This window comes from Xenopus laevis, chromosome 1S, assembly GCF_017654675.1.
Source record: "Xenopus laevis strain J_2021 chromosome 1S, Xenopus_laevis_v10.1, whole genome shotgun sequence".
Classification (NCBI taxonomy): domain Eukaryota; kingdom Metazoa; phylum Chordata; class Amphibia; order Anura; family Pipidae; genus Xenopus; species Xenopus laevis.
Genome location: NC_054372.1, coordinates 79,412,580 through 79,437,486, shown reverse-complemented (window position 1 = coordinate 79,437,486; position 24,907 = coordinate 79,412,580). Strand labels below are relative to the sequence as shown.

Sequence of the window (24,907 nt, the reverse complement as noted above, 5' to 3'; positions counted from 1 at the left end):
TTCAATACCTGTAGTAACCTTGCATTTTGCCCCCCAATTTCTGTGGTATGCATTTTCTTGATATGCATGCTCTACTATTTTCTTTACTGTTTCTAGGCTGGTGGGGAAAGGGGCAGAGGGGAATTAAAAAAGAGCAAAGAAATAAAAGAACCTGGGTGCTGGCCCTGACACGCATAATCAAGGAACAGTTAATCATGGCAGCAGGCACTGACTAAACTTCAGCCTTTTTCCCCTCAAAGTACAAGTCTCGGGCCTGCCACTAGGGGATTGGCTAGGCTGCAGGAAGCTTCAAATTTCTTCCACCAGCCTAACCAATCCTCTTGAGGCTGTACCGGGACTTACATCTTGAGGGGAGAAAAAGGAAGTAAAGCTCTTTTTTCATTTTCTTCTTTTGAGTCTTTATTATCAGCCAAGTTTGGGAAGGCTTAGCATTCCCTAGCCTTAATCAAAATCCGCCATGGGAGTGGGGTTTTGTTTGTGTAGGTTTTCAATGTGTGTAAGGTCAGTGCTTGAAAACTAATCAGATGGATAACCCTCTCAATATCACTTTGTGGGCCATCTGTGTTAAAGCAGCTGATCATGTTTTGTCTAGGTTAGTCAGGAAGTGTTCTTCTATATCATTTACATACCTATACTGTACATTTATCTTTATCTGATAATTGTAGGCATAGATAGTGCTGGATCTGCTCTATTTTGGGGTGCCAGACTAATGACTTGAGACAGACTGATCTTTAAATAAGTGGTATTTATTTACAAAGGAAATAAAAGGTATAAAATAAAAAGGGAACTAACTAAGATGGCGGGAGGTATAAAGGGCTAGGGAAAATGTGCAATGAAAGTGCCTAACTAACAAAGTATTTACAATGCTCTTTATATATACATAAGGAAGACCATTCAAACAAGCATACTACCCTTTTCCCAAAATAGCCACACCCAAAAGACAGTCCCAGCCAATCAGGTCGATGTTAGTTGTTTTTGAAGATGGTTAATCTCTTCTTAGATAGACAAGGGAGTGAAATCAAGTTAGGATGCACTGTGAAAGAAATCCCATAATCCAATGCTCCATGTATCCCTTTGTTGATCCAGCAGATTGTCATTCCCTTGGGAACTCTTGCTATCCCTGCACCCCCACCAGTGTGTCCAGTTATTTGCATCTCTTTGATATGGACATTACTGTAGCTGCAAGGATTGTTTTATGGCAGGATGGCTGTTGCCATTGATGGAATTTATCTGTTAGCACATTGTGTGCATGGAATTCATTTCTACAGATAGTAATGCTTCATTGAGGCATTAGGGCCCAAATTTGACAGATATTATACTGACATAGTGATAGCTGCATGAGCAAGAGATCTGGTGTATGGTAGCATTTGTGATTGATGAGAACATGGAGGATGGGGCCCCCATGTTTTAATATATTTGGAACTATTTTAATTGAAACTGAGGTTTTAATCTATTTTTATAAATATATTTTAGTTAATTCAATATATATATAATGCAATATATATAATGTACTGGACAGTAGAACTTTTTTCCAGAGCACCATAATGGTTCAGGGTGTTTATTTGTATTAACCCAGAAGGAAACCATCGCATGTATTGAAGTTAAAATACTTTTTCCAATTTTATGATTGCATATGTGTCTTCTTTCTGCTTATTCTGTTCATGGTATCACAAATTATTGTAATCTGTTATCAGACAGATAGTGAACAAACATTATATAATTTATTCAATTTTTTTAAAAATCATCAAAGCACATAATTAGCATTGTATTTATGTATTATTATTTTTAAATCATATAGATTTTAGTCTACATTCATGTTAAAACTCTTCTTTCCTACAAGTTTTTTAAATTTACTTTTTTTCCAGAACAAATTTATAGTCCAAATAAATATAGTCCAATAGCTAACCCAGGGATCCCTTTGCCCTCATTCTTAATATTCAGTAAAGATAAACCCTTGGCATCGGTTTGCCTATTAGGAGAAGTGCCTTTGTAAGTGTTACTTTGCCCTCATTCTTAATATTCAGTACAGATAAACCCTTGGCATCGGTTTGCCTATTAGCAGAAGTGTTTTGGATTAATTTCTGCAATAACGCTTTGTACGCTTTGTGCGTACTATATGCCATTTCCTTTTCAGGTAATCCTCTATTAACATTTATCTGTCATCTCCATGCTGCAAATTAACTTAATTTGGTCCTTATTTTGTGTATGTCACTTTTGCGTGCAATGTATTGTTTGCTGTTCTCTGTATAACAGCTGCTCATCATGAGTAATCTGTATCAAATCAAGCACATGGACTACTATATTCTTATGTTCTGTCGAGTTTATAACTGTTGTTTTGTGTTTGCATTCACGGATTGACCCTTTATTCTTTTTTTGTCTTTCCATTGGGCTACTCCAGGAGTCATGGCTAATCATCTTATTACCAATGCTCTACTTCGTCCTCATGGCACTAACAATCCTTATAATACTTTGCTGGGGGAATCTGCGGTCTATAACAACACTTCTGTCAGCTTGTACAACACACAAGGTGTGCTAGAATTTCTCTTAATATTTTTTAAGAAACCACACACCCATGAATGTAGAGAGATTATTACGTACTAAATATGTCCTACATACCTCATTCTTTTTATTTTCTGTTTAAGAAATGTTTCTTTGTTGTATTATGTGTTTTAGGAATATAACTTATAACCTCACTCCATATTTATGTTTTTTTACAGTCATCTTTTATTTTATCTTTATTTTAGCTCATATTTTGTAATGCCAACATTTTAGGAATCTTTGTTGAAGGTAAGTGCTAAACATACCAAAGGTGCTCACTGAATAAATCACACAAATACAATTCTGCCACTCTGGTTTTTATATTTGAGCTGTACTTTTATCTGATAAACAATATTTTAATACAAAATTGTGCTGTATATGTATCTATACATATACTATACATTCAAAGACTGCATGTAATATAGTAGAAGTTATAACATTTCGATCTGTATAGTGCAGCTTTACAAACAAATTGGTTGGCATGTCTGATATAGATCCTGTACTGTAGTTTGAATTATTTTTAACATAAAATTGGCATTGTACTAATCTAGCTGATTTTACCTTTGTTTTCAGCTAAACTACTGGGGTAAGTAGTTTATCCTGAATCTAAGGGCCATATTTATCAAAGTGTGGAATCATAGCTCACCACAGAAAAACTCATCAACAGGAATGTATGGAAAGTAGGTGAGTTTTCTGTAGTGAGATATAATTTCACGTTTTGAAAAATCTACTCCTAAAAGAACCCTAGGTAGGCAATATAGCTGATAAAATAAATGGCTGCTATTTTGCTGTCAACACTTAAGGGCAGATTTATCACAGTATGAAAATAGAGCTCACTAAAAAAAATCACCCACTTTCTATTAATTTCTAAGGGATTTTTAGAAAAGTATTTATCAATGGGTGAAACATCACCATTTGAAAAATACAGTTCCAAATATCCTATAGGAATGAATAGAAAGTTGGTGAGCTTTATTTTTACACTTGCTCTAGAAATAAACTTTGATAAATCTGCCCATAAAATATATATTATTATAATATTTATACCTTCTAACTTCTACTACCTGTTGGCCAATTCAAATGATTTTCATCAGAAAGCATACTGTTATTAGTTAGGTTATACCATCTCAATAGATAAATTAAATATGCCTGATGTGGGATTTGATATATTTTTAATGGATCCTGTCATCGGAAAACATGTTTTTTTCAAAACGCATCAGTTGAAAGTGCTACTCCAGCAGAATTCTGCACTGAAATCCATTTCTCAAAAGAGCAAACAGATTTTTTTGACATTTTGTCAATTTCCCAGCTGCCCCTGGTCATGTGACTTGTGTCTGCACTTTAGGAGAGAAATGCTTTCTGGCAGGCTGCTATTTTTCCTTCTCAATGTAACTGAATGTGTATCATTGAGACATGGGTTTTTACTATTGATTGTTGTTCTTAGATCTACCAGGCAGCTGTTATCTTGTGTTAGGGAGCTGCTATCTGGTTACCTACCCATTGTTCTTTTGTTTGGCTGCTGGGGGGGAGGCAGGGGGGTGATATCACTCCAACTTGCAGTATAGTAGTAAAGAGTGATTGCAGTTTATCAGAGCACAAGTCACATGACTTGGGGCAGCTGGGAAATTGACAATATGTCTAGCCCCATGTCAGACTTCAAAATTGAATATAAAAACATCTTTTTGCTCTTTTGAGAAATGGATTGAGTGCAGAATTCTGCTGGAGCAGCACTGATTCATTTTAATTTTTTTTTTTCCCATGACAGTATCCCTTTAATATACCCTTGTACAATGTATTTTTTCATAGTGGTATGTACGAATGTATGAATATATGAATGTATACTGTATATTAAATGTATGAATCGATTAAAGATGTAATCATCCCAATAAAACAATATAAAATTAATATAATATAAAATTGATATAAAATTCAAATGTTGCATGGCTGTTTACCGGTTAATATATGTGCAAGATTTATTAGATTTTAATAGAACTTAGCAACATGTATCCATGTGAAAACAAGGCAACTCAGCCCTTATTTATGAAACATGGTCAATATTGGGTACAGGGTTCAGTTGACAGAATTTTTTTTAGCTTCAGCAATTAATAGTTGTTTGCCTTTGGTTCAGTTTCTGTAGTTCGATCAATTCTGACCCAGATCCATGCAGGTTTTGTGCCAGTTGCAGTGTATTGACATTTAATTCACTCACAATCATAGTTTACTGTTTGGGTAAGCAAAATTAGTATGTATACTGTATATCATAGGAAGATTTTAATTAAGGCTTGGAGAGGCTAAGCCTGTGTGCCTAAAAAGTAAAAAAAATAAAAAAATAAAAATCCTCTCTCTTACCAATTGTCTGGGGGGGGGCAGAGGGGTGCTGCTGAAATCCCTACCTGGTGTCTCCACTGACAGGGCTGGATTTGCCCTGAGGGAACCAAAGGCTGGCGTCCCTTCGTCTCCTCCTCCCTCTTAAATGATAGCATGCAAGCGCAACCTTTCTTCTTGCAAGAGCACTAGTGACTAGTATATATATATATATATATATATATATATATATATATATATATATATATATATATATATAAACTGGTATATATATTTAAGTAAATATTGCCCTGTTACATCTCTTGCCTTGAACCACCATTTTGTGATGGTCTCTGTGCTGCCTAAGAGATCACCTGACCATAAATACTACAATTTTAACTGTAAAAGGAAGAAGTGTGGAAGCAAAAGACAGAATTCTGTCTGTTAATTGGCTCATGTGACCTAACATGTATGGTTAGTTTGGTTTGTTTGTGTGCACTGTGAATCCTAGGATCCCAGGGAGTGGTCTTTATTTTTTAAAATGGCAATTTTCTATTTAGGATTACCTGATGGCACATACTTCTAAACAAGTACATTATTTTGGAAATGGTTTAGTTAACTGTTTCAATAAACTGGAATGAGAATACATAAAATGCAGTTGCTTCAAATATCCCTATTGACTTCAATAAAGAACTAGCAGTTTCAGTTTGTTATGCAAATTTAATTTTTTTTAAATAAATTGACTCAGGGGCAGATGCATCAAGGGTCGAATATCGAGGGTTACGTAACCCTCGATATTCGAATGGGAATGAAAATCCTTCGACTTCGAATATCGAAGTCGAAGGTTTTTGCACAAAAACTGCGATCAAACGATCGAAGGAATAATCCTTCGATCGAATGATTAAATCCTTCGAATCGAACGATTCAAAGGATTTTAATCCAACGATCAAAGGATTATCCATCGACCAAAAAAACTTAGCCAAGCCTATGGGGACCTTCCCCATAGGCTAACATTGGGTTCGGTTGCTTTTAGGTGGCGAACTAGGGGGTCGAAGTTTTTTCTTAAAGAGACAGTACTTCGACTATCGAATGGTCGAATAGTCAAACGATTTTTTAGTTCGAATCGTTCGATTCGAAGTCGTAGTCGAAGGTCAAAGTAGCCCATTCGATGGTCGAAGTAGCCCAAAAAACACTTCGAAATTCGAAGTTTTTTTTACTTCGAATCCTTCACTTGAGCTTGGTGAATTGGCCCCTCAGTTTAAAAAAGATATGATATGTTTTTTTCTCAAATTGCAAAAACAAAACAGGCAATCTCAAATCTTGACAAATTTGCCCCATATGGGAAAATTCACTAACCGGTATAAATTCGCCAGCGCTAGCTTTGCGCACACTTTGCCAGACGTAAATTCGCCTGGACAACGCTAATTCACAAAGATCCAAGTTGCGCACAAGGTACCGAACGCTGGGAAAATTACGCCAGCGAAATTACGCTCAGCACTTCAAAGTTACACTAGTGTTGGCTAATTAGCATACGGCGTGCAGTTAAAGTACAATGGTCATATATGCTTCAGCAAATACTTTACACTACACAAGGCCAGGGAACCTTAATAAAATGATATAAAGTTGTTACAATGCCCTACACATATACCCACGGTATAGTTTGGGTGCCATATGTTGGCAAATGTAGGGGGGAAGGAGGGTACCCCAAAAAAAATTTACAATCTTAAGTCTATCACCCTTTAAATAGGAAAAATCGCCAGCGTTTTTTGGGACTTTTCAAAAAAAACTTTTCACTTTTTGGGACAAATTTTAATTTTTTTTTTGAGGAACTCCTATCTATTCTATTGCATTCTTCTGGTCTGAGGTGGCGAAGGCAAGTCTGGCGATAGAGGTAACAGTCAGTAAAATCAAAAACTTGACCGAAAATTCGCCTGGCGTTAGTGTGCAAAGTTGTGCCAGAGTCTATCTCCTTGGCTAGAGAATTTATGCCAGCTACCATAAGTAAATCGGCGAAGTGCCGAAATTAGTAAATTTCCCCTATAGAGTCTTGTAAGTACTATTTCATAGCCATGCCATGAAAAGTTTGTCAAGAATACAAGAATTACTAGAATGTCTCTTGTGTAAACTGAAATATTTTGGATTATGTTGTAGTGCTTGAGGAACTGAAAATAAAAAGTATATGATAAGTTTCCTCTACATGCTAGCAAGGTAAGCACATTTTGGTGGATTAATTCTTTGCTGCTTTGTTGGGATCTGCTGGGTTTAAGGTAAGTTCTGTTTAGGATGTTTGGAAAATTGTAGATTAGCCATTAAGGATATCTGTACAACAGGTCTATTTAATTCTATAATATTTTAAGTATGAATGTACCTCCAGTATTGTATGTGCTCCCCCCAACCCATTGGATCGGTGAAAATGACAAAAATATCCTATTTGCCAATTAGACATACTGGGGGAATTCACTAAACGATGAATTTTCCCCAACCAGCACTCCACCACACTTTGCACTACTTCACCAGGCGTAAGTTACCACTACGCTAATTCACTAAAATGCAAAGTTGCATCTCAGCAGCCTAACAGCATTTCTTAGGGATCTAGCATTCAATTCTGTCTAGCTAAACTTTGTTAGTACTCTTACACTTAGGTCAATTTAAATAGGGCGGGTACATATAGGTTGTATAGACAGCTTTATTAGAGATGTTGGTGCAAATGCTTGAAGTGGCCACTTATTATTACACATGTCCAAGGAAGCTAAATAAAGACAAAGTTGATCCTCTAATGCCCTAGACATGAGCCCACCCTATAAAGTGAGCCTGGGAACTCAGACTCCTCTATTGTATACACTGAAGAAAATAACTGATTTAACACATTTGCCTTTTCTGTATCTGTTACAACCATACTGGTACCATTATTTAATGGAGCAACACTCTCAACCTGCATCTTTTTACTATTAATATATTTAAAAAACTTTTTAGGGTTAGTTTTCACCTCCATCGCAATTAACTCTTCATTTCCTTTCTTTGCCTTCCGGATTGCTGATATACAACATTTAATACAGTGTTTATATTCATTAAATGCAGCTTCTGTCCCAACAAATTTATAGTTTTTAAATGCCTTTCTCTTCTTTCCTATTAACTTCTTTACTTCTGAATTAAGCCACATAGGATGATTCTTAGGGCTTCTACATTTACTTCTTAAGGGAATAAATTGAGAACAGTAATGATTTAATATCATTTTGCACCAGACATTAAATGATATAACAATATGGTCACTATTACCGAGGGGCTCAATGACTTGCACATTTGCTATAAGTTCTGGGTCATTTGAGATCACTAAATCCAGAATAGCATTTTTTCTGGTAGGCTCCTTAACAACCTGTGCCATAAAATTGTCATGCAACAACTTTATAAATGTGTTCCCATTAACTGATCTGGCAGTGCTGTTGCTCCAGTCAATATCTGGGTAATTAAAATTGCCCATTATGATTACTTTACCCAAACTAGCAGCCTTTTCTATTTACATGAGGAGCTTCGTCTCCTCCTCCTCACTAACATTAGGGGGGTCTATAGCATACGCCTACAATTAATTTGCTGGATTCTTTACAATTGGTGAAGAACTCCACCCATAAGACTTCTGCCCCCTCATTTTCTAACATAACCTCCTCCTTTATATAAGCTTTTAAATCCTGCCTAACAAACAGACATACCCCTCCTCCTTTTCTTTTGCCTCTGTCCCTCCGAAACAAAGTATAGCCACTGATATTTACTGCCCAGTCATGTGACTCATTCAGCCATGTTTCGGCCACACCAATCACATCATATTTTCCCTTCAGCACCAGCACCTCCGGCTCTCCCATTTTACAGTCAGACTCCTTGCATTTGCAAACATACATTTAATACTGGTACCATATTGAACATATGACATGTGGTCCTCCCTATCCTTAAAAGTATCCCCAGCCAAATCTCCTCCCCCATTTTCCCTTTCTTTGCTCACTATCTCATCTAACCTGTCTTCCACTGAATCTTTTACTGAACCCTCCCCCCCCACACCTAGTTTAAAATCTCCCCCAACCCTCTATCCATCTTCTCTCCCAAAACAGCTGCACCATCATCATTGAGGTGCAGCACATCCCTAGCAAAGAGCCTGTAGCCAACTGAGAAATCAGCCCAGTTCTCCAAAAACCCAAAAACCTTCTTCCTACACCAATCTCTCAGCCACGTATTAATCTCCCTACGCTCCCGCTGTCTCTTTAGCATTGCTCGTGGCTCAGGTAATATCTCTGAGAAAATTACATTGAAAGTCCTCGCCCTCAACTTTACACCTTCTTTTTTAAAATTGTTCTTGAGGACTTCACCACCTCCTCTAACTTTGTCATTGGTACCTATGTGTACCAAGACCGCTGGGTCTTCCCCAGCCCCTCCCAATAATCTGTCCACTCATTCCACCACATGCTGAACCCTAGCACCAGGCAAGCAGCAGACTATTCGGCATGTAGGGGCCTTACTACAGATTACCCTATCCACCTTTCTTATAATTGAATCCCCTATAACTATAACCTGCCTTTCCTTCCTTGCACTCCCCCCACCACCCGTATTAGAACCACTGCCTCCCAGGCTGCTCCATACACGCCAGTTCAGATGTATCTAAGAGTTTACCCCAAACAGAGAAAAGAAAAAGCTGTTTGTCTCAGTCAGATAATTCACAGAACACACAGCAGTCAGTTATTTGCACTTATTCCCTTCTTGCACCCAGCACTCCCAGCATGCACAGCACACACCAACGCCTTAAGATTTTTAACGCTGCTTAACACTTAATTCACATGCACAAGCCCTTATATGTTTATATGTTTATACAAATGTAGAATTAGAAACATTTTGGATTTATAAAATAATGTTTATTTGTAACTAACATTTTGGATCCGCTGTATCATACTTCTGAAAAATACATATCTTCCATAAATGTATATCTTCCTCAACATCTACAACACCTACAGTATTTTTCGAAAAACACTTCCCAGATCTATACAAAGCAATACCAGCAGATATTCATTCTAGTTTTCTGAACTTGGTGCAAGCATTTATAAAATAGCTGGTGTAGATTAAACCCTTAAGATCCAGGGACATAATGAAAGATGAAAACAAGTTTCAGTTACAGTTACAGTTTAAAAAAATCAGCAGGTAGAATTTACTGATTACCTGTTTACTATGATTTACTGCACCTGGCAAACAGTTTGTCTTTTATTACATGACATATTACATTATTATATGGGGGTTAGACATTTACTGCAAACACACCCAAGCAGAATGTTCAGTGGCTTTTAAAAGTGCTTCAAAAAATAGCATTTTTAGTTGCCTGCATCCACTGTTTCAGGCAAAGAGATAAACAGTAAATGATTGTGATGTAGCTACAGAGAGGTTTATCATTTTTATTAGTATCACCCAAAAACCACTATTCAGATTATTGTACAAAACCCAGCATAGATCATGATATCTTCCAATTGTAAACGGGACATCTGTAATTTACTTTTACATGACTTTAGTAGATGAGATGGAGTGCTTTTTTATTCAGACTTTTAGCAGCTTCACGAAAAATTGTGTATTTCCTCTTTAAAACTCTGACCAGAAAAATCAGAGTTGAAAAGCCACCATTTTACTGTTCTGTCTCACTTATTACCCTGAGGTAGACAAAGCATGCCACCTTACAATAAAAGAGTGTGAAGTATATGGAAGTTTCCTGGATGATTACGATTTCAGGAGAGATGAAACTGTAACAAATAAAAGTAAATTCAATTTTGCAATAAAACACATATTGAAAAGTAACACAGAAAAACAATACTTGCATTTGTTAACACTTTAAGTGCCACAGAATGTAGAATCTACATTCTGTGAATAAAAGTTCCGAAGTGCCACAAATTGTAGATTGTATGTTCTGCTGCAGCTTTTAAAGCCCAGGGGCCCCTAGGCTGCAGCAGGCATGTGAAAACTACATGTCTGCTGCAGTCTCTACTTCCTGTACCCCCCAGTTCCGCCCCTGACCTGCCGTCCCATATTATAAGATTTGTCAGAATGTGTGCTATTGGAAAATAGATGGTTTGCTAAATGGAATGGAAAATGATAATAAATGGAAGAAGATGAATCTTCCATTTATTATGGAAGGTATAGCATGGTATAGCATGTCAGTGCCCCCTTGTTGTAAACAGTACAATTTACATTTTGGTCAGTAGGAAAATGACCAAACTGTAGATTATAGGTAAATAATACACAAAAGCCATGAATATCCTGTAAATGATATCCTTATAAATGTCTCTTACTGATGTCACCAGTTATAACCGGAGCATAGTGATGTAATTTCATTACATGACTCACTAAAACTTTCCATTACAATAAATAAAGTACCCTTGTTGGAAAATATGAGGATATTATAAGTCACTGAGGCGTTCCATGACCAGTATAAAATGTATAAAGCTCATACAATTATATATTGACAAAAAATTCAAGGAAAACGTATTGTAACATAGTAAGTTAGGTTGAAAAAAGACACACGTCCATCAAGTTCAACAATTTAACTCTATTTTAAACTTCCTAACTGCTAGTTACATAGTTACATAGTAGTTACATAGTTAAATTGGGTTGAAAAAAGACAAAGTCCATCAAGTTCAACCCCTCCAAATGAAAACCCAGCATCCATACACACACCCCTCCCTACTTTTAATTAAAATTCTATATACCCATACCTATACTAACTATAGAGTTTAGTATCACAATAGCCTTTGATATTATGTCTGTCCAAAAAATCATCCAAGCCATTCTTAAAGGCATTAACTGAATCAGCCATCACAACATCACCGGGCAGTGCATTCCACAACCTCACTGTCCTGACTGTGAAGAACCCTCTACGTTGCTTCAAATGAAAGTTCTTTTCTTCTAGTCAAAAGGGGTGGCCTCTGGTACGGTGATCCACTTTATGGGTAAAAAGGTCCCCTGCCATTTGTCTATAATGTCCTCTAATGTACTTGTAAAGTGTAATCATGTCCCCTCGCAAGCGCCTTTTTTCCAGAGAAAACAACCCCAACCTTGACAGTCTACCCTCATAATTTAAGTCTTCCGTCCCTCTAACCAATTTAGTTGCACGTCTCTGCACTCTCTCCAGCTCCTTTATATCCCTCTTAAGGACTGGAGTCCAAAACTGAACCGCATACTCCAGATGAGGCCTTACCAGGGACCTATAAAGAGGCATAATTATGTTTTCATCCCTTGAGTTAATGCCCTTTTTTATGCAAGACAGAACTTTATTTGCTTTAGTAGTCACAGAATTAGACAACGTGTTATCTACAAAGACCCCTAGATCCTTTTCATTTAAGGAAACTCCCAACACATTGCCATTTAGTGTATAACTTGCATTTATATTATTTTTGCCAAAGTGCATAACCTTGCATTTATCAACGTTGAACCTCATTTTCCAGTTTGCTGCCCAGTTTTCCAGTTTAGACAGATCACTTTGCAAAGTGGCAGCATCCTGCATGGAACCTATAGTTCTGCACAATTTAGTATCATCTGCAAAATAGAAACAGTACTTTCAATGCCCACCTCCAGGTCATTAATAAACAAGTTGAAAAGCAAGGGACCTAGTACAGAGCCCTGCGGTACTCCACTAACAACACTGGTCCAATTAGAAAATGTTCCATTTACCACCACTCTTTGTAGTCTATCTTTTAGCCAGTTCTCTATCCAGGTACAAATACTATGTTCCAGGCCAACATTCCTTAATTTAACCAGTAACCTTTTGTGTGGCACTGTATCAAATGCTTTAGCAAAGTCTAAGTAAATCACATCCAGAGGAAGGCAAAAAAAAACATTTGAAGCCTCAGAGAGGGAAAAAATCATTCCTGAATCCAAGATGGCAATCAGACTAGTCCCTGGATCAACTTGTACTATGAGCTATCTTCCATAACCCTGTATTCCCTCCCTTGCTAAAAAGACATCCAACTCCTTTTTAAAGCTATCTAATGTATCAGCCAGTACGACTGATTCAGGGAGAGAATTCCACATCTTCACAGCTCTCCTAATATTTAGGCAGAACCTCCTTTCTTCTAATTGGAATGGGTGACCTCACGTCAGCTGGAAAGACCTACTGGTAAATAAAGCATTAGAGAGGTTATTATATGATCCCCTTATATATTAATACATAGTTATCATATAACCCCTTAAGTACCTCTTATCGAGCGTGAACAATCCCAGCATGGCCAGTCTTTCCTCATAGCTAAGATTTCCCATACCTTTTACCAACTTAGTTGCCCTTTTCTGTACCCTCTCTAATTATTTAATGTCCTGTTTGAGCGCTGACCAAAACTGTACAGCATATTCTAGATGAGGCCTTAGTGCTCTATATAGTGGAACAATGACCCCCTCCGATGGTGAATCTATGCTCCAAGACTTTATATGCCCTTGACGCTGTTGACTGGCATTGCCTGTGTAACACGTTTTTGAGCTCAATAACAGCTGGACCCATGCCCAGGCTCAGAGCACACTACCCTGTTCCTCAGATGAAAGGCCAAGAGGAAGTGCCAATCCTTTCCTAGCACTATACCAAAGTAAGGCAGGAAGTGGTCACCTTACCTACTAGCCAATAGCATCTATATGCAAATGAATTGACAATGACACATAGTTTTCTGCCCAGCAACTAGGAGAAAGGAGGAAGGGTAGGGAATTAAAGCCATAGGGACACATTTAAACCTAGGGGTCCCTACACCTGTTACAGTCAAGTTTAGTATCTACAATGACTTCAAGTTTCTTTTCCATTATGGATTTGCTTAGTGCAGTCCCATCTTCTGTTCACCTGCTGTCATCTTACTTACCGTATATACTCGTGTATAAGCCGACCCGTGTATAAGCCGAGGTACCTAATTTTACCTACAAAAACTGGGAAAACTTATTGACTCGCGTATAAGCCTAGGGTGAGAAATGCAGCAGCTACTGGTAAGTTTGCGCATTCTTCTAATTATAATAAGCCCTTCCCTCGTGTCACTCACGTCCCTCAAATCGATTTACATTTTCTCCTGCTTTACCCTGTCTGGCAAGACGAGCGTCATACCACTTCCGCCAATAAGCTGCACATTATTGGCAAATGACAAAATTCTATTGGTCGCTTCCTGCTGCCACCAGTAAGATGGCGTCGCTCGCTACACGTTTGCTGTGGAGCGTCTCTTACATTGTCAGGTACTGTCATACAAGAATAACAATGTCTATAATAATTTTTATTTTAAAAATGAGCTCCGAGGAGTAGGAGACTTCCTTCTGTCAGCTGAAAGAAGTTACCGGTAAGACAATGGAGGATGTTTTTATAACAGGAAGTAAAGTACCGGTAGACTCGTTGTATTGCTGCTTGCCTCATACCGTAACCTTTTAGCTGCCGGGATCTAATCTCACGGAGACTCGCAGTAAGCGGAAGAGAGTGGCGTTTCTCTGAATGTGTGTTCATACGTGGCTGGGTGGGTGTCTGCTTCTAAAGGAAAAGGCTGCTTCCATTACTTACCTGTTTTGGCACCTCCGTTCCTTTAAGCAGGGGAGGGGGGTCGCTAAAGCACTGAGAAACTTGGGCTACACGCCTCGACTCTAGTGCAACTTTAACAGAATACACACATACCGGTTGTTTTGCCAGTTTCGCCTCCATATGTTTCCAGAGCTGTGGCTGTATACGGTAGTTGCTAACTACCGTATAGTGTGTGGCATCGCATCAAATAGGTAATATTTTTTTAAATGACCCGCGTATAAGCCGAGGCAGCATTTTTCAGCTTATTTTGGGTGCTGAAAAACTCGGCTTATACGCGAGTATATACGGTACCTCATCATAAAAGCAATCAAATACGTCTGACATGACATATCCTTCATAAAGCCATGCTGATTACTGCTCAAAATGCCATTCACTAGGACAAAATGTTGAATGTGATCCCTTAACAAGCCTTCAAATAATTTGCCTACCACAGATGTCAAATTTACTGGCCTATAATTGCCAGACTGAGATTGTAATCCCTTTTTGAATATTGGAAAGACATCAGCTTTCCTCAAACTCAAAGGTACCATGCCAGATAAAAGAAAATCAGAGAAAATCAGAAATAGGGGTCAGTCTAAAACTAAACTAAGCTCTCTTAAAACCCGGAGGTGTATGCTATCTGGTCCTGGTGCCTTGTTTACATTATTTTTATTAAAGCTTTATGAACCAAGTCCTGATTCAGCCACTAACTAGATTGAGCTGAGCCAACAGTGCACCCATGATGTGAGCCTGGGATCTCTGACTATACACCAAAGAAAAAAATGATTTAGCACATTTGCCTTTTCTGTATCTGTTACAACCATACTAGTACCATTATTTAAAGGAGCAACACTCTCAACCTGCATCTTTGTAGTATTAATATACTTAAAAAAGCTTCTACATTTACTCCTTAAGGGAATAAATTGAGAACAGTAATGATTTAATATAATTTTAAATGTTCCGTGTAAATGCCCCAATCTATGCTCTGAAGGGCAACCCTCAAGGCACGGAAATTAGCTTTTCTGAAATTCTGGGTTTTGTTGCCTCAGTATAAATGTTTTTTTTTTTTGCACCAGACATTAAATAAGATCACATTATGGTCACTATTACCCAGGGGTTCAATTATTTGCACATTTGCTATAAGTTCTGGGTCATTAGAGATCACTAGATTCAGTATTGCATTTTTTTCTGGTTGGCTCCTCAACAACTTATGTCATAAAATTGTCATGCACCAAGTTTATAAACTTGTTTCCATTAACTGTCCTGGCAGTACTGTTGCTCCAGTCTATATTTGGGTTATTAAAATCCCCCATTATCATTACTTTCATTATCATTACTTTCCCCAAACTAGCAGCCTTTTCTATTTGCATCAGGAGCTTAGCCTCCTCCTTCTCACTTACATTAGGGGCTCTATAGCATACTCCTACAATTAATTTACTGGACTCTTTACAATCAGTGAAGTGCTCCACCCAAAAGACTTCAGCCCCCTCATTTTCTAGCATCTCCTTTATATTAGCTTTTAAATCCTGCCTAACAAGCATACATGTCTCTCTTCCTTTTCTATTGCCTCTGTCCCTCTGAAACAATGTATAGCTGCTTGATATTAACTGCCCAATCATGTGACTCATTCAGCCATGTCTCAGCCACACCAATCACATCATATATTCCTTCCAGCACCAGCACCTCCCATTTTATCATTCAGACTCCTTGCATTTGCAAACATATATTTAATACTGGTACATTTGACATGTGGTCCTCCCTGACTTTAGCAGTACCCCTGACCAAATATTCTCCCCCATTTTCCCTTCCTTTGCCCACTATTCATCTAACCTGTCTTCCATGGAATCCTTTACTGAACCCTCCCCCCCCCACACCTAGTTTAAAATCTGCTCCAGCCCTCTAGCCATCTTCTTCCCCAAAACAGCTGCACCATCATCATTGTGGTGCAGCCCATCCCTGGCAAAGAGCCTGTAGCCAATTATGAAATCAGCCCAGTTCTCCAAAAAGGCAAAACCCTCTTCCCTACACCAATCTCTTAGTCACGCATTAATCTCCAAAAGTTCCCGCTGTCTTAATGTTGCTCATGGCACAGGTAATATCTCTGATAAAATTATCTTGGAAGTCCTCAGCCTCAACTTTACACCTAGTTTTTTAAAATCATTCTTGAGGACTTCACCACCTCCTCTATCTTTGTCATTAGTACCTATGTGTACCAAGACCACTGGGTCTTCCCCAGCTCCTCCCAATAATCTGTCCACTCATTCCACCACATGTTGAAGCACCAGGCAAGCAGCAGATTGTTCGACATGAAGGGTCCTTAGAGCAAATTACCCTATCCACCTTTCTAATACTTTAATCCCCTATAACTAAAACCTGCCTATCCTTCTTTGCACTTTCCCCACCGCCCATATTAGAGATACTGTCTCCCAGGTGCTCTGAGAGTCAGCCGTTTTTAAGGGCCGAGGCCCGAGACACACAAGCAGATTCTGGGAGGGATGCCAGTTTGGAGGGAGGATACGAGCACGTTCAAACTTGTTCGGTTTATTGCTCTATTGCTTTACGGGAGACAGTGTCTCTAAATATTTATGCCATTACCATACCAATTATACCGTAACATTTATACCATTGGCATAGCTTGCAAACACATTTGCTTACATGTCAGTTCTGTGGGTATTGTTCACACAAGTGGAAAGTTATCAGAATACATTTGAAGCAAATAGCATTCTGCCCAAGGCCACAGACTAGGCATTTGTCTAGTATGTGCAAAAGATAAAATAAGCAGTAGCCATTTATACCCTTAATGGGACTGCACTAGGCAAATCCATTATGGAAAAAGACCTTGGAGCCCTTGTAGATAACTTGGCTAGCAAGCAATGGCAGTCAGCAGCATCAAGGACAAATAAAGTCTTGAACTGTATTAAAAGGGCATCGATTCACTGGAGGAGGGGGTCATTCTTCCACTTTATAGACCACTGGTTAGGCCCTATCTAGAATAGAATATGCTGTACAATTTTGGTCTCCAGTGCTCAAACAAGACATTATTGAATTAGAGAGGGTCCAGAGAATAGCTGGTGAAAGGTATGGAAGATCTTAGCTATGAGGAAAGACTGATCAAATTGGGGATGATCATGCTGGAGAAGAGGTGTTTAAGGGGTGATATGATAACTATGTATAAATATATAAGGGGGTCATATAATAATCTCTCTAATGCTTTATTTACCAGTAGGTCTTTCCTCTGGATCAACTAGCAGTTAGGCAGGTTACAAAAGGTGTGTCTTTTTTCAACCTAACTTACTATGTTACTATTTAAGATGATTTTGCAATGGTTTCTTGAAAACCAACATTTTTAGTTAAATTAGATTAATATTTATTAAATCTGGATTCTCAAGAAAATCTTTCATTGACTTTGCAAGCCAGTGTTTCTGAAGAGCATACGATTATTTATTTTGGGCTCCAATCAAGACACTCTTACTGAGTATGTTCTTAGAGTGATCACTGGACTTCAGGTTGTGTTTTCTAAATTCAGGCCAGTTTAGTAAGTTACCATTGGCTGGGTCTACCACATCAGTAAAGGTAAATTATTTCTCTTACTAAAGAGTAAGGAAGGAAGGATAGCCCATTTTAGAATGTCTCCACAGGAGTTCTAGGGGCGGCTGCATGTGATTAAAATGGTGACATTATTTGCTTTGTTAATACAGTTGTTCAATTAAGCTTTTAAGTAGCAAACAAAGAAGGAATCTCTTAATGTTATCCAAGATTTTAATGAAGACGGTATCTCCTTGAATTTTTGAACCTTTTCAGGGGAAGGAAAGTATTTTAGATTCAGATAACATTCTCTTTTTTGCCTACTCAATTTAAAAAAATTGTCATTTACTTTAAGGGAGACGTGCCCTATAGGAGGAAATTTCACCCTAATAACCGCCTTCCATGATTCCGACAGCAAGGGAAGGTTGTTTTTATTTTGGAAATTTTTAGTAAGGAATAGGTCCCATCTTTCCAAAAGCATTTTAGAAAATTCTGGTTGATCGGCCAACAACACTGGGAAAGTCCATGAGACAAAATATTTTCTGATACTAGAGATGGATAATAAAACTGAAATCAGAGCATGGCCAGAATGATCTATGGAGCCTTTTTCTGCTTTTACAATTTTACCCACTAAGTTATTGGAAATTACGATGTAATCGATTCTATTGAGAGGAAAAATTAGAAAACTCCCTTTCCATTGGGTGGAGTAATCTCCAAATATCTATAAGGCTGAATGTATTCAGAAATTCATTCATCCATTTTGATTTTTTACTTTGGGTGTTTACATTTGGATCAGTTCTATCTAGAAAGTGAATGTGAGTTTTCATTAGTCCCCTCCCCTCCTAAAATTAGGTTGAATTGAGGGGTGGTAGAGACTATGGCTTATATCAACAAAATAACTTTCTTTTGAATGGTTTGGGGGCATATATGTAAACAAGATGCTACAGAGAACCTCTGTATACACAAATCTGCCATACTCATCTTTATGCAATGTCAAAATGTGGGCATTTAATTAACGATGAAATAGAATGGCCACGCATCCTTTCTTTTTAATGGCTGGGGAGAAAGCTATTTCACCAATCCATTCTCTAGACATTGTATCATTGTCTCCATCATTTAAGTGTGTCTGCTGAAGGAGAGCTATATCACAATTTTGACTTTGATGTGTTGAAGGACTTTTCTTCTTTTTATGTGGTGGTTCAAACCATTGATGTTCCAAGATATTATATTTAGTGACATTTTGTTATTTAATTAACAATTGCCTATAGGTGAGTAGGTTTGCAGAATCTTTGAGGGTAGTTTTAGAGATGTCCTAACATAAAAACCTAACATAACCTATGGTTAAATACCAAACTTTACAAAACATGTTGTAGATTAAGTCATTAACTATAAAAGGCTATTTCCCTTGAAATGAAGGACCCATCTTTTAAAGAGAAGTTATTGGAATGAAGAAAACCTCCAGTCAGTTCAAACACCTTCTTCGCTGGAAGGTGGTGGAGAAAATTTTATAGATGAAAAATGCGATCTGGACCTTGACCTTTGAGCACCACCAGGGTCACTATAGTCATCTATACTAATTTGCTGACGTGATCTTTCAAGCTTCCGATATCTTTGATCCCTATGGAGGAGGGAGTTAGGAATTTGCCAGACAGATTTAGAATTATTCAGACATTTATACTCAAAGTTCTGGGCAAAGCGAGTTGCTTATTTATGCTTATGCTTATTTATAGATGCGTGTTCCCGGATGCAAACATTTTCTTTGCTGGTACAATAGGGAGAAATTAATGTTTTGCTTTATCAGAGACTGGCAGGCTTTGAAAAATTATTTCCTCTTCTGAGAAAGATAAAGTGAATAGTCTTGGAATATGAGGATTTTATTTCCCTCTAGTTCCAAGCCTTTGGATTTTTTTGTACGCTTGGAAAAGGCTATTTTTTTCAGAGTAGTCAAGGAATTTAACTATTACCACTTTTGGTCTGGTATGGTCTCAAGTTATTCCAGTGTGATCTGTTCTTCAGACCATCAACTTTCAGGAACAGTTCTTGTACTTTTTTCCAAGTATTCAGTTTTATTTTGTGTTTTATTGGAGTCATCATAGATGGAGGAAACAGTAGATTCCAACTCCGAAAACCTTTTATCGTGGCATTCCAATTGTTGGGAGATTTTACATATTTCCAATTGTAATTTGTCAATTCCTTTGTTAATTGACATTTCAATAACAGGATTTATTAGTCACTTCCTTGGCAATCGAAGAGTAGTCCTCTCCAGAGTCCATCTTTTGTGAAAGGGTTCCTTGAGAATGCCCGGAGATAGAGGTTTCTGACTTAAAGTTCTCTTTGTCGGATTTCTCTTAATTTGCCATTAAACTTTGCAGCCATTTTTTTTTTTTTTTTTTAAATTATTTGTGTTGTGTAAGAAAAATGCTAGTCTTTAGTCTGTTGTCAGAAAAAGAATTTAGGAAGGGTTGCTTTGGTAGAGCACTACATCCAAGCCTCCATTTTTCTCAGGCGCCGAACCAGAAGTATCATCACAGTAGGTTAACCTAATATATATATTTTAAACAATAACATATACTAAACTGTATATTCATAAAGTTAAAAGACTGAAAACTCATTGCACATACTGTATGTCTGATGTAAATGAAGTGTCTTCCTTGCAATTGTACAGAGGTGTTTGAGCCTCTTTTTACAACCTTGTGTAAAGTCCTAGTAATCACTGTCCATTTAACCTTTTTAAGTGTCAGCAGAATTTCACATTTCATTTTCCCTAAGTGGCAAGCATTTTTTTTTAACATTTTGCTCTCTCATGTTAGGGGAATTTCCTGGGGGAGTATTTATGTATTTCTACTTCTGGAACAAGACTTACACTTAAACCTAAATACCCCAAAAATTGCTATTTTTCAAACAGATTTGGAAAGCCTTGTGTCTCTTCAATGTGCCAATACAAGATATGCATAGTTTCATAGGGATTTCTGACTCCAAACAGTATATTACTAAATTTCAAAGCACTACAACAGAATATATCTAAGTAATTCAAAAAACATGGACTTGCTGAGTAATTATTGAAGACATTTCACTACTCATCCGAGCAGCTTCTTCAGTTCAACTGACTGGTGTGGGAAGTTCTCGGCATATAGACTCTTCCACTAATCCAATCAAAACAGCATATTATATTATATTATATTATATATTGTAACTCTTCAGAGAGGTGACATCTGAAATTCGCAGAGGTTTACCAATGTGTCATGCAACCTAGAAACAGGTGTTACTTGTGTTAGTTGCATGAATGAATGTGTGAAGTGTTCTGAAACCGCCAGGGTACAGAATATAACATACATTAGATTCCAAAACCAAAAAATCATGGAACAGTTGGTTTATCCCAGGAAAACATATAATTTTGAAAAGTATAAATTCTGCCAAATCCAAAATGGATTACTTTTCTTTCTACTCCTAATTACCAAACATCAAAGGTTTTCTGAATTTAGTGGTTTCTGTACAAAAAATCACCTTGTAACTTTCATAGACGCCCATAGACTTGTATGGCAGTGTGCGTTAAAAAAAAAAGATGCAAGTAAAAAAAAAATTTGCCTCGCGACAACATTTTTTGTACGCCCATAGACTTTAATGGGCATCGGCGACATTTCGTCGCCGTGAATTTTTTACGAAATGGGTCAAATTTGCCCATCCCTAATAGACACATTTGCTGCATTTTTTGGCCCTAAAAACAATATATTTTTGGGAAGTACACATTCTGCTAAATCTATAATGGGTAATCAAGTCTTTCAACTCCAAACTGAGTTGCAAGGTTTTCCCAGATTTGGTGGTTGAAAATACGTAGCATATTATGTCCCACATAGCATTAGATACCAAAAAAAAAAAATCCTAAATAAAGGAGTCCAGTGAACAATTTGATTCCCATCTTGCATAGATTTACCAAAGTGTCTGGTATTTAGAGATTCCAAAAAGAAAATTGTTCCTGTGGTCACTTTAGCTACTGAAAAATCAACACATTTACAACCACTTAAAAAAATGTTGACCCCCCCAAAGCCATATATTTTGGAAAGTACACATTCTGCTGAAGCCAAAATGGGTAACAATGTCTTTCTACTTCAAACCATGCAAAACTTTCCCAAATTTGTCAGTTTTGATGAAGTACATGAAAAGCACCTCAAAGCTTCCACTTTCTGGCATCTAATTTCCCATATAGCTTTAGTTACCAAGAGAAACATCTTTATAATTATATCAGGGATCCACAGTTTGATGCCCATTTTGCATAGGATTATGCAAGTATCTGGTGTTTAGAGATCTCAACATAAAGTTACTGCATACATATATCATCACATATATTTATCCTACCAAAACAATACTGCCTGATTTATGTGTGCTAAAAGTAGGGATGTAGCGAACGTCGGAAAAAATGTTTGCGAACATATTCGCGAACTTGCGTCAAAAATGCGAACGGTTTGCGAACGTCGCGAACCCTATAGACTTCAATGGGAAGGCGAATTTTAAAAGCTAGAAAAGACATTTCTGGCCAGAAAAATGATTTTAAAGTTGTTTAAAGGGTGCAACGACCTGGACAGTGGCATGCCAGAGGGGGATCAAGGGCAAAAATGTATCTGAAAAATACATTGTTGACACAGCGCTGCGTTTTGTGCTGTAAAGGGCAGAAATCACACTACATTTCTAAACTTGTGTAATAAACTGCTTTAAAACGTCCGGCGTCTACATGCCAATCAAGTCGTGTAAAGGTTACAGCCTGTTCACACGCAAAGACAAAACGCGGCGCTTACTGCAACGCAAAAAAAACGTCAAGTGAGCAAATAATAGTTTTTAATTACTAGTTGCTTGTCACCTCCAGGATGTTCGTCCTGTTGGTGGCAATATTTCTGTAGTGGTGTGTTTAGCAGTCACCGTGCTTGTGCGCACGTGCACGGTCAGGCAGAGGTAATTCAATGTACAGTGAAGTGAACCAAAAAACACTGATTCTGCAGTGTGGGCCCAGTTTTGGTCTACTTTATTGATCACCTGCGGTGACCATAAAAGATGCGATTTTGCCACTGTTGCAGAACCCTGAAAAATTAGGCATGTGTACTTTCCTGAAAAATTATGTTTTTTTTGTCGCAGCCACTGAAGCACAGAGGCCAGAAAAAATATGCCATATGAATGCTAAAAATATAATTTTTTTTTGTCACAGCCACTGAAGCACAGAGGCCAGAAAAAATATGCCATATAAATGCTGAAAATATGATTTTTTTTTTGTCGCAGCCACTGAAGCACAGAGGCCAGAAAAAATATGCCATATGAATGCTAAAAATATAAAAAAAATTGTCACAGCCACTGAAGCACAGAGGCCAGAAAAAATATGCCATATAAATGCTGAAAATAGTCTTTTTTTTTTGTCGCAGCCACTGAAGCACAGAGGCCAGAAAAAATATGCCATATAAATGCTAAAAATAGTCATTTTTTTTGGTCGCAGCCACTGAAGCACAGAGGCCAGAAAAAATATGCCATATAAATGCTAAAAATAGTCATTTTTTTTGTCGCAGCCACTGAAGCACAGAGGCCAGAAAAACTCAGGATTTACCTGTCCAAAAAGTTTTGATTCAAATGAAACCAAACCAGTAGGGTTTGCACCCTAGTTTGTAACGGTGGCGGAGGGAGGAGGACGCTAAAGGACAGCTGTGTGTGGAGTCATGCGGCGTGCAGAGAAGGACAGCTGCATGGGGAGTCAGAACAAGTCTTCCGGCGTGCAGTTACATAGTTACATAGTTAAATTGGGTTGAAAAAAGACAAAGTCCATCAAGTTCAACCCCTCCAAATGAAAACCCAGCATCCATACACACACCCCTCCCTACTTTTAATTAAAATTCTATATACCCATACCTATATTAACTATAGAGTTTAGTATCACAATAGCCTTTAATATTATGTCTGTCCAAAAAATCATCCAAGCCATTCTTAAAGGCATTAACTGAATCAGCCATCACAACAACACCCGGCAGTGCATTCCACAACCTCACTGTCCTGACTGTGAAGAACCCTCTACGTTGCTTCAAATGAAAGTTCTTTTCTTCTAGTCTAAAGGGGTGGCCTCTGGTACGGTGATCCACTTTATGGGTAAAAAGGTCCCCTGCCATTTGTCTATAATGTCCTCTAATGTACTTGTAAAGTGTAATCATGTCCCCTCGCAAGCGCCTTTTTTCCAGAGAAAACAACCCCAACCTTGACAGTCTACCCTCATAATTTAAGTCTTCCGTCCCTCTAACCAATTTAGTTGCACGTCTCTGCACTCTCTCCAGCTCATTTATATCCCTCTTAAGGACTGGAGTCCAAAACTGAACCGCATACTCCAGATGAGGCCTTACCAGGGACCTATAAAGAGGCATAATTATGTTTTCATCCCTTGAGTTAATGCCCTTTTTTATGCAAGACAGAACTTTATTTGCTTTAGTAGCCACAGAATGACACTGCCCAGAATTAGACAACGTGTTATCTACAAAGACCCCTAGATCCTTTTCATTTAAGGAAACTCCCAACACATTGCCATTTAGTGTATAACTTGCATTTATATTATTCTTGCCAAAGTGCATAACCTTGCATTTATCAACATTGAACCTCATTTTCCAGTTTGCTGCCCAGTTTTCCAGTTTAGACAGATCACTTTGCAAAGTGGCAGCATCCTGCATGGAACCTATAGTTCTGCACAATTTAGTATCATCTGCAAAAATAGAAACAGTACTTTCAATGCCCACCTCCAGGTCATTAATAAACAAGTTGAAAAGCAAGGGACCTAGTACAGAGCCCTTCGGTACTCCACTAACAACACTGGTCCAATTAGAAAATGTTCCATTTACCACCACTCTTTGTAGTCTATCTTTTAGCCAGTTCTCTATCCAGGTACAAATACTATGTTCCAGGCCAACATTCCTTAATTTAATCAGTAACCTTTTGTGTGGTTATTCAGTAACCCTCCGAAATCCATGCCTCGTTCATTTTAATAAAGGTCAGGTAATCCAC

At 37.9% G+C, this 24,907-nt stretch overlaps 1 protein-coding gene across 19 annotated transcripts in view; it reads left to right on the top strand.

The window, feature by feature from the left end:
• Positions 1–24,907, top strand: part of adgrl3.S (adhesion G protein-coupled receptor L3 S homeolog) — a 1,276,319-nt gene that overhangs the window by 1,054,996 nt on the left and 196,416 nt on the right. For 12 of the 19 annotated variants that reach the window (XM_041579790.1, XM_041579795.1, XM_041579791.1 and 9 more), the window contains one exon: positions 2,399–2,527. The exons of 6 other annotated variants lie outside the window; for them this stretch is intronic. In XM_041579790.1, coding sequence (XP_041435724.1) covers positions 2,399–2,527 — 129 coding nt within the window. Of the gene's footprint in view, positions 1–2,398; positions 2,528–2,744; positions 2,788–24,907 lie in introns of all 19 variants that reach the window. One more of the 19 variants, XM_041579803.1, reaches the window with a different exon arrangement.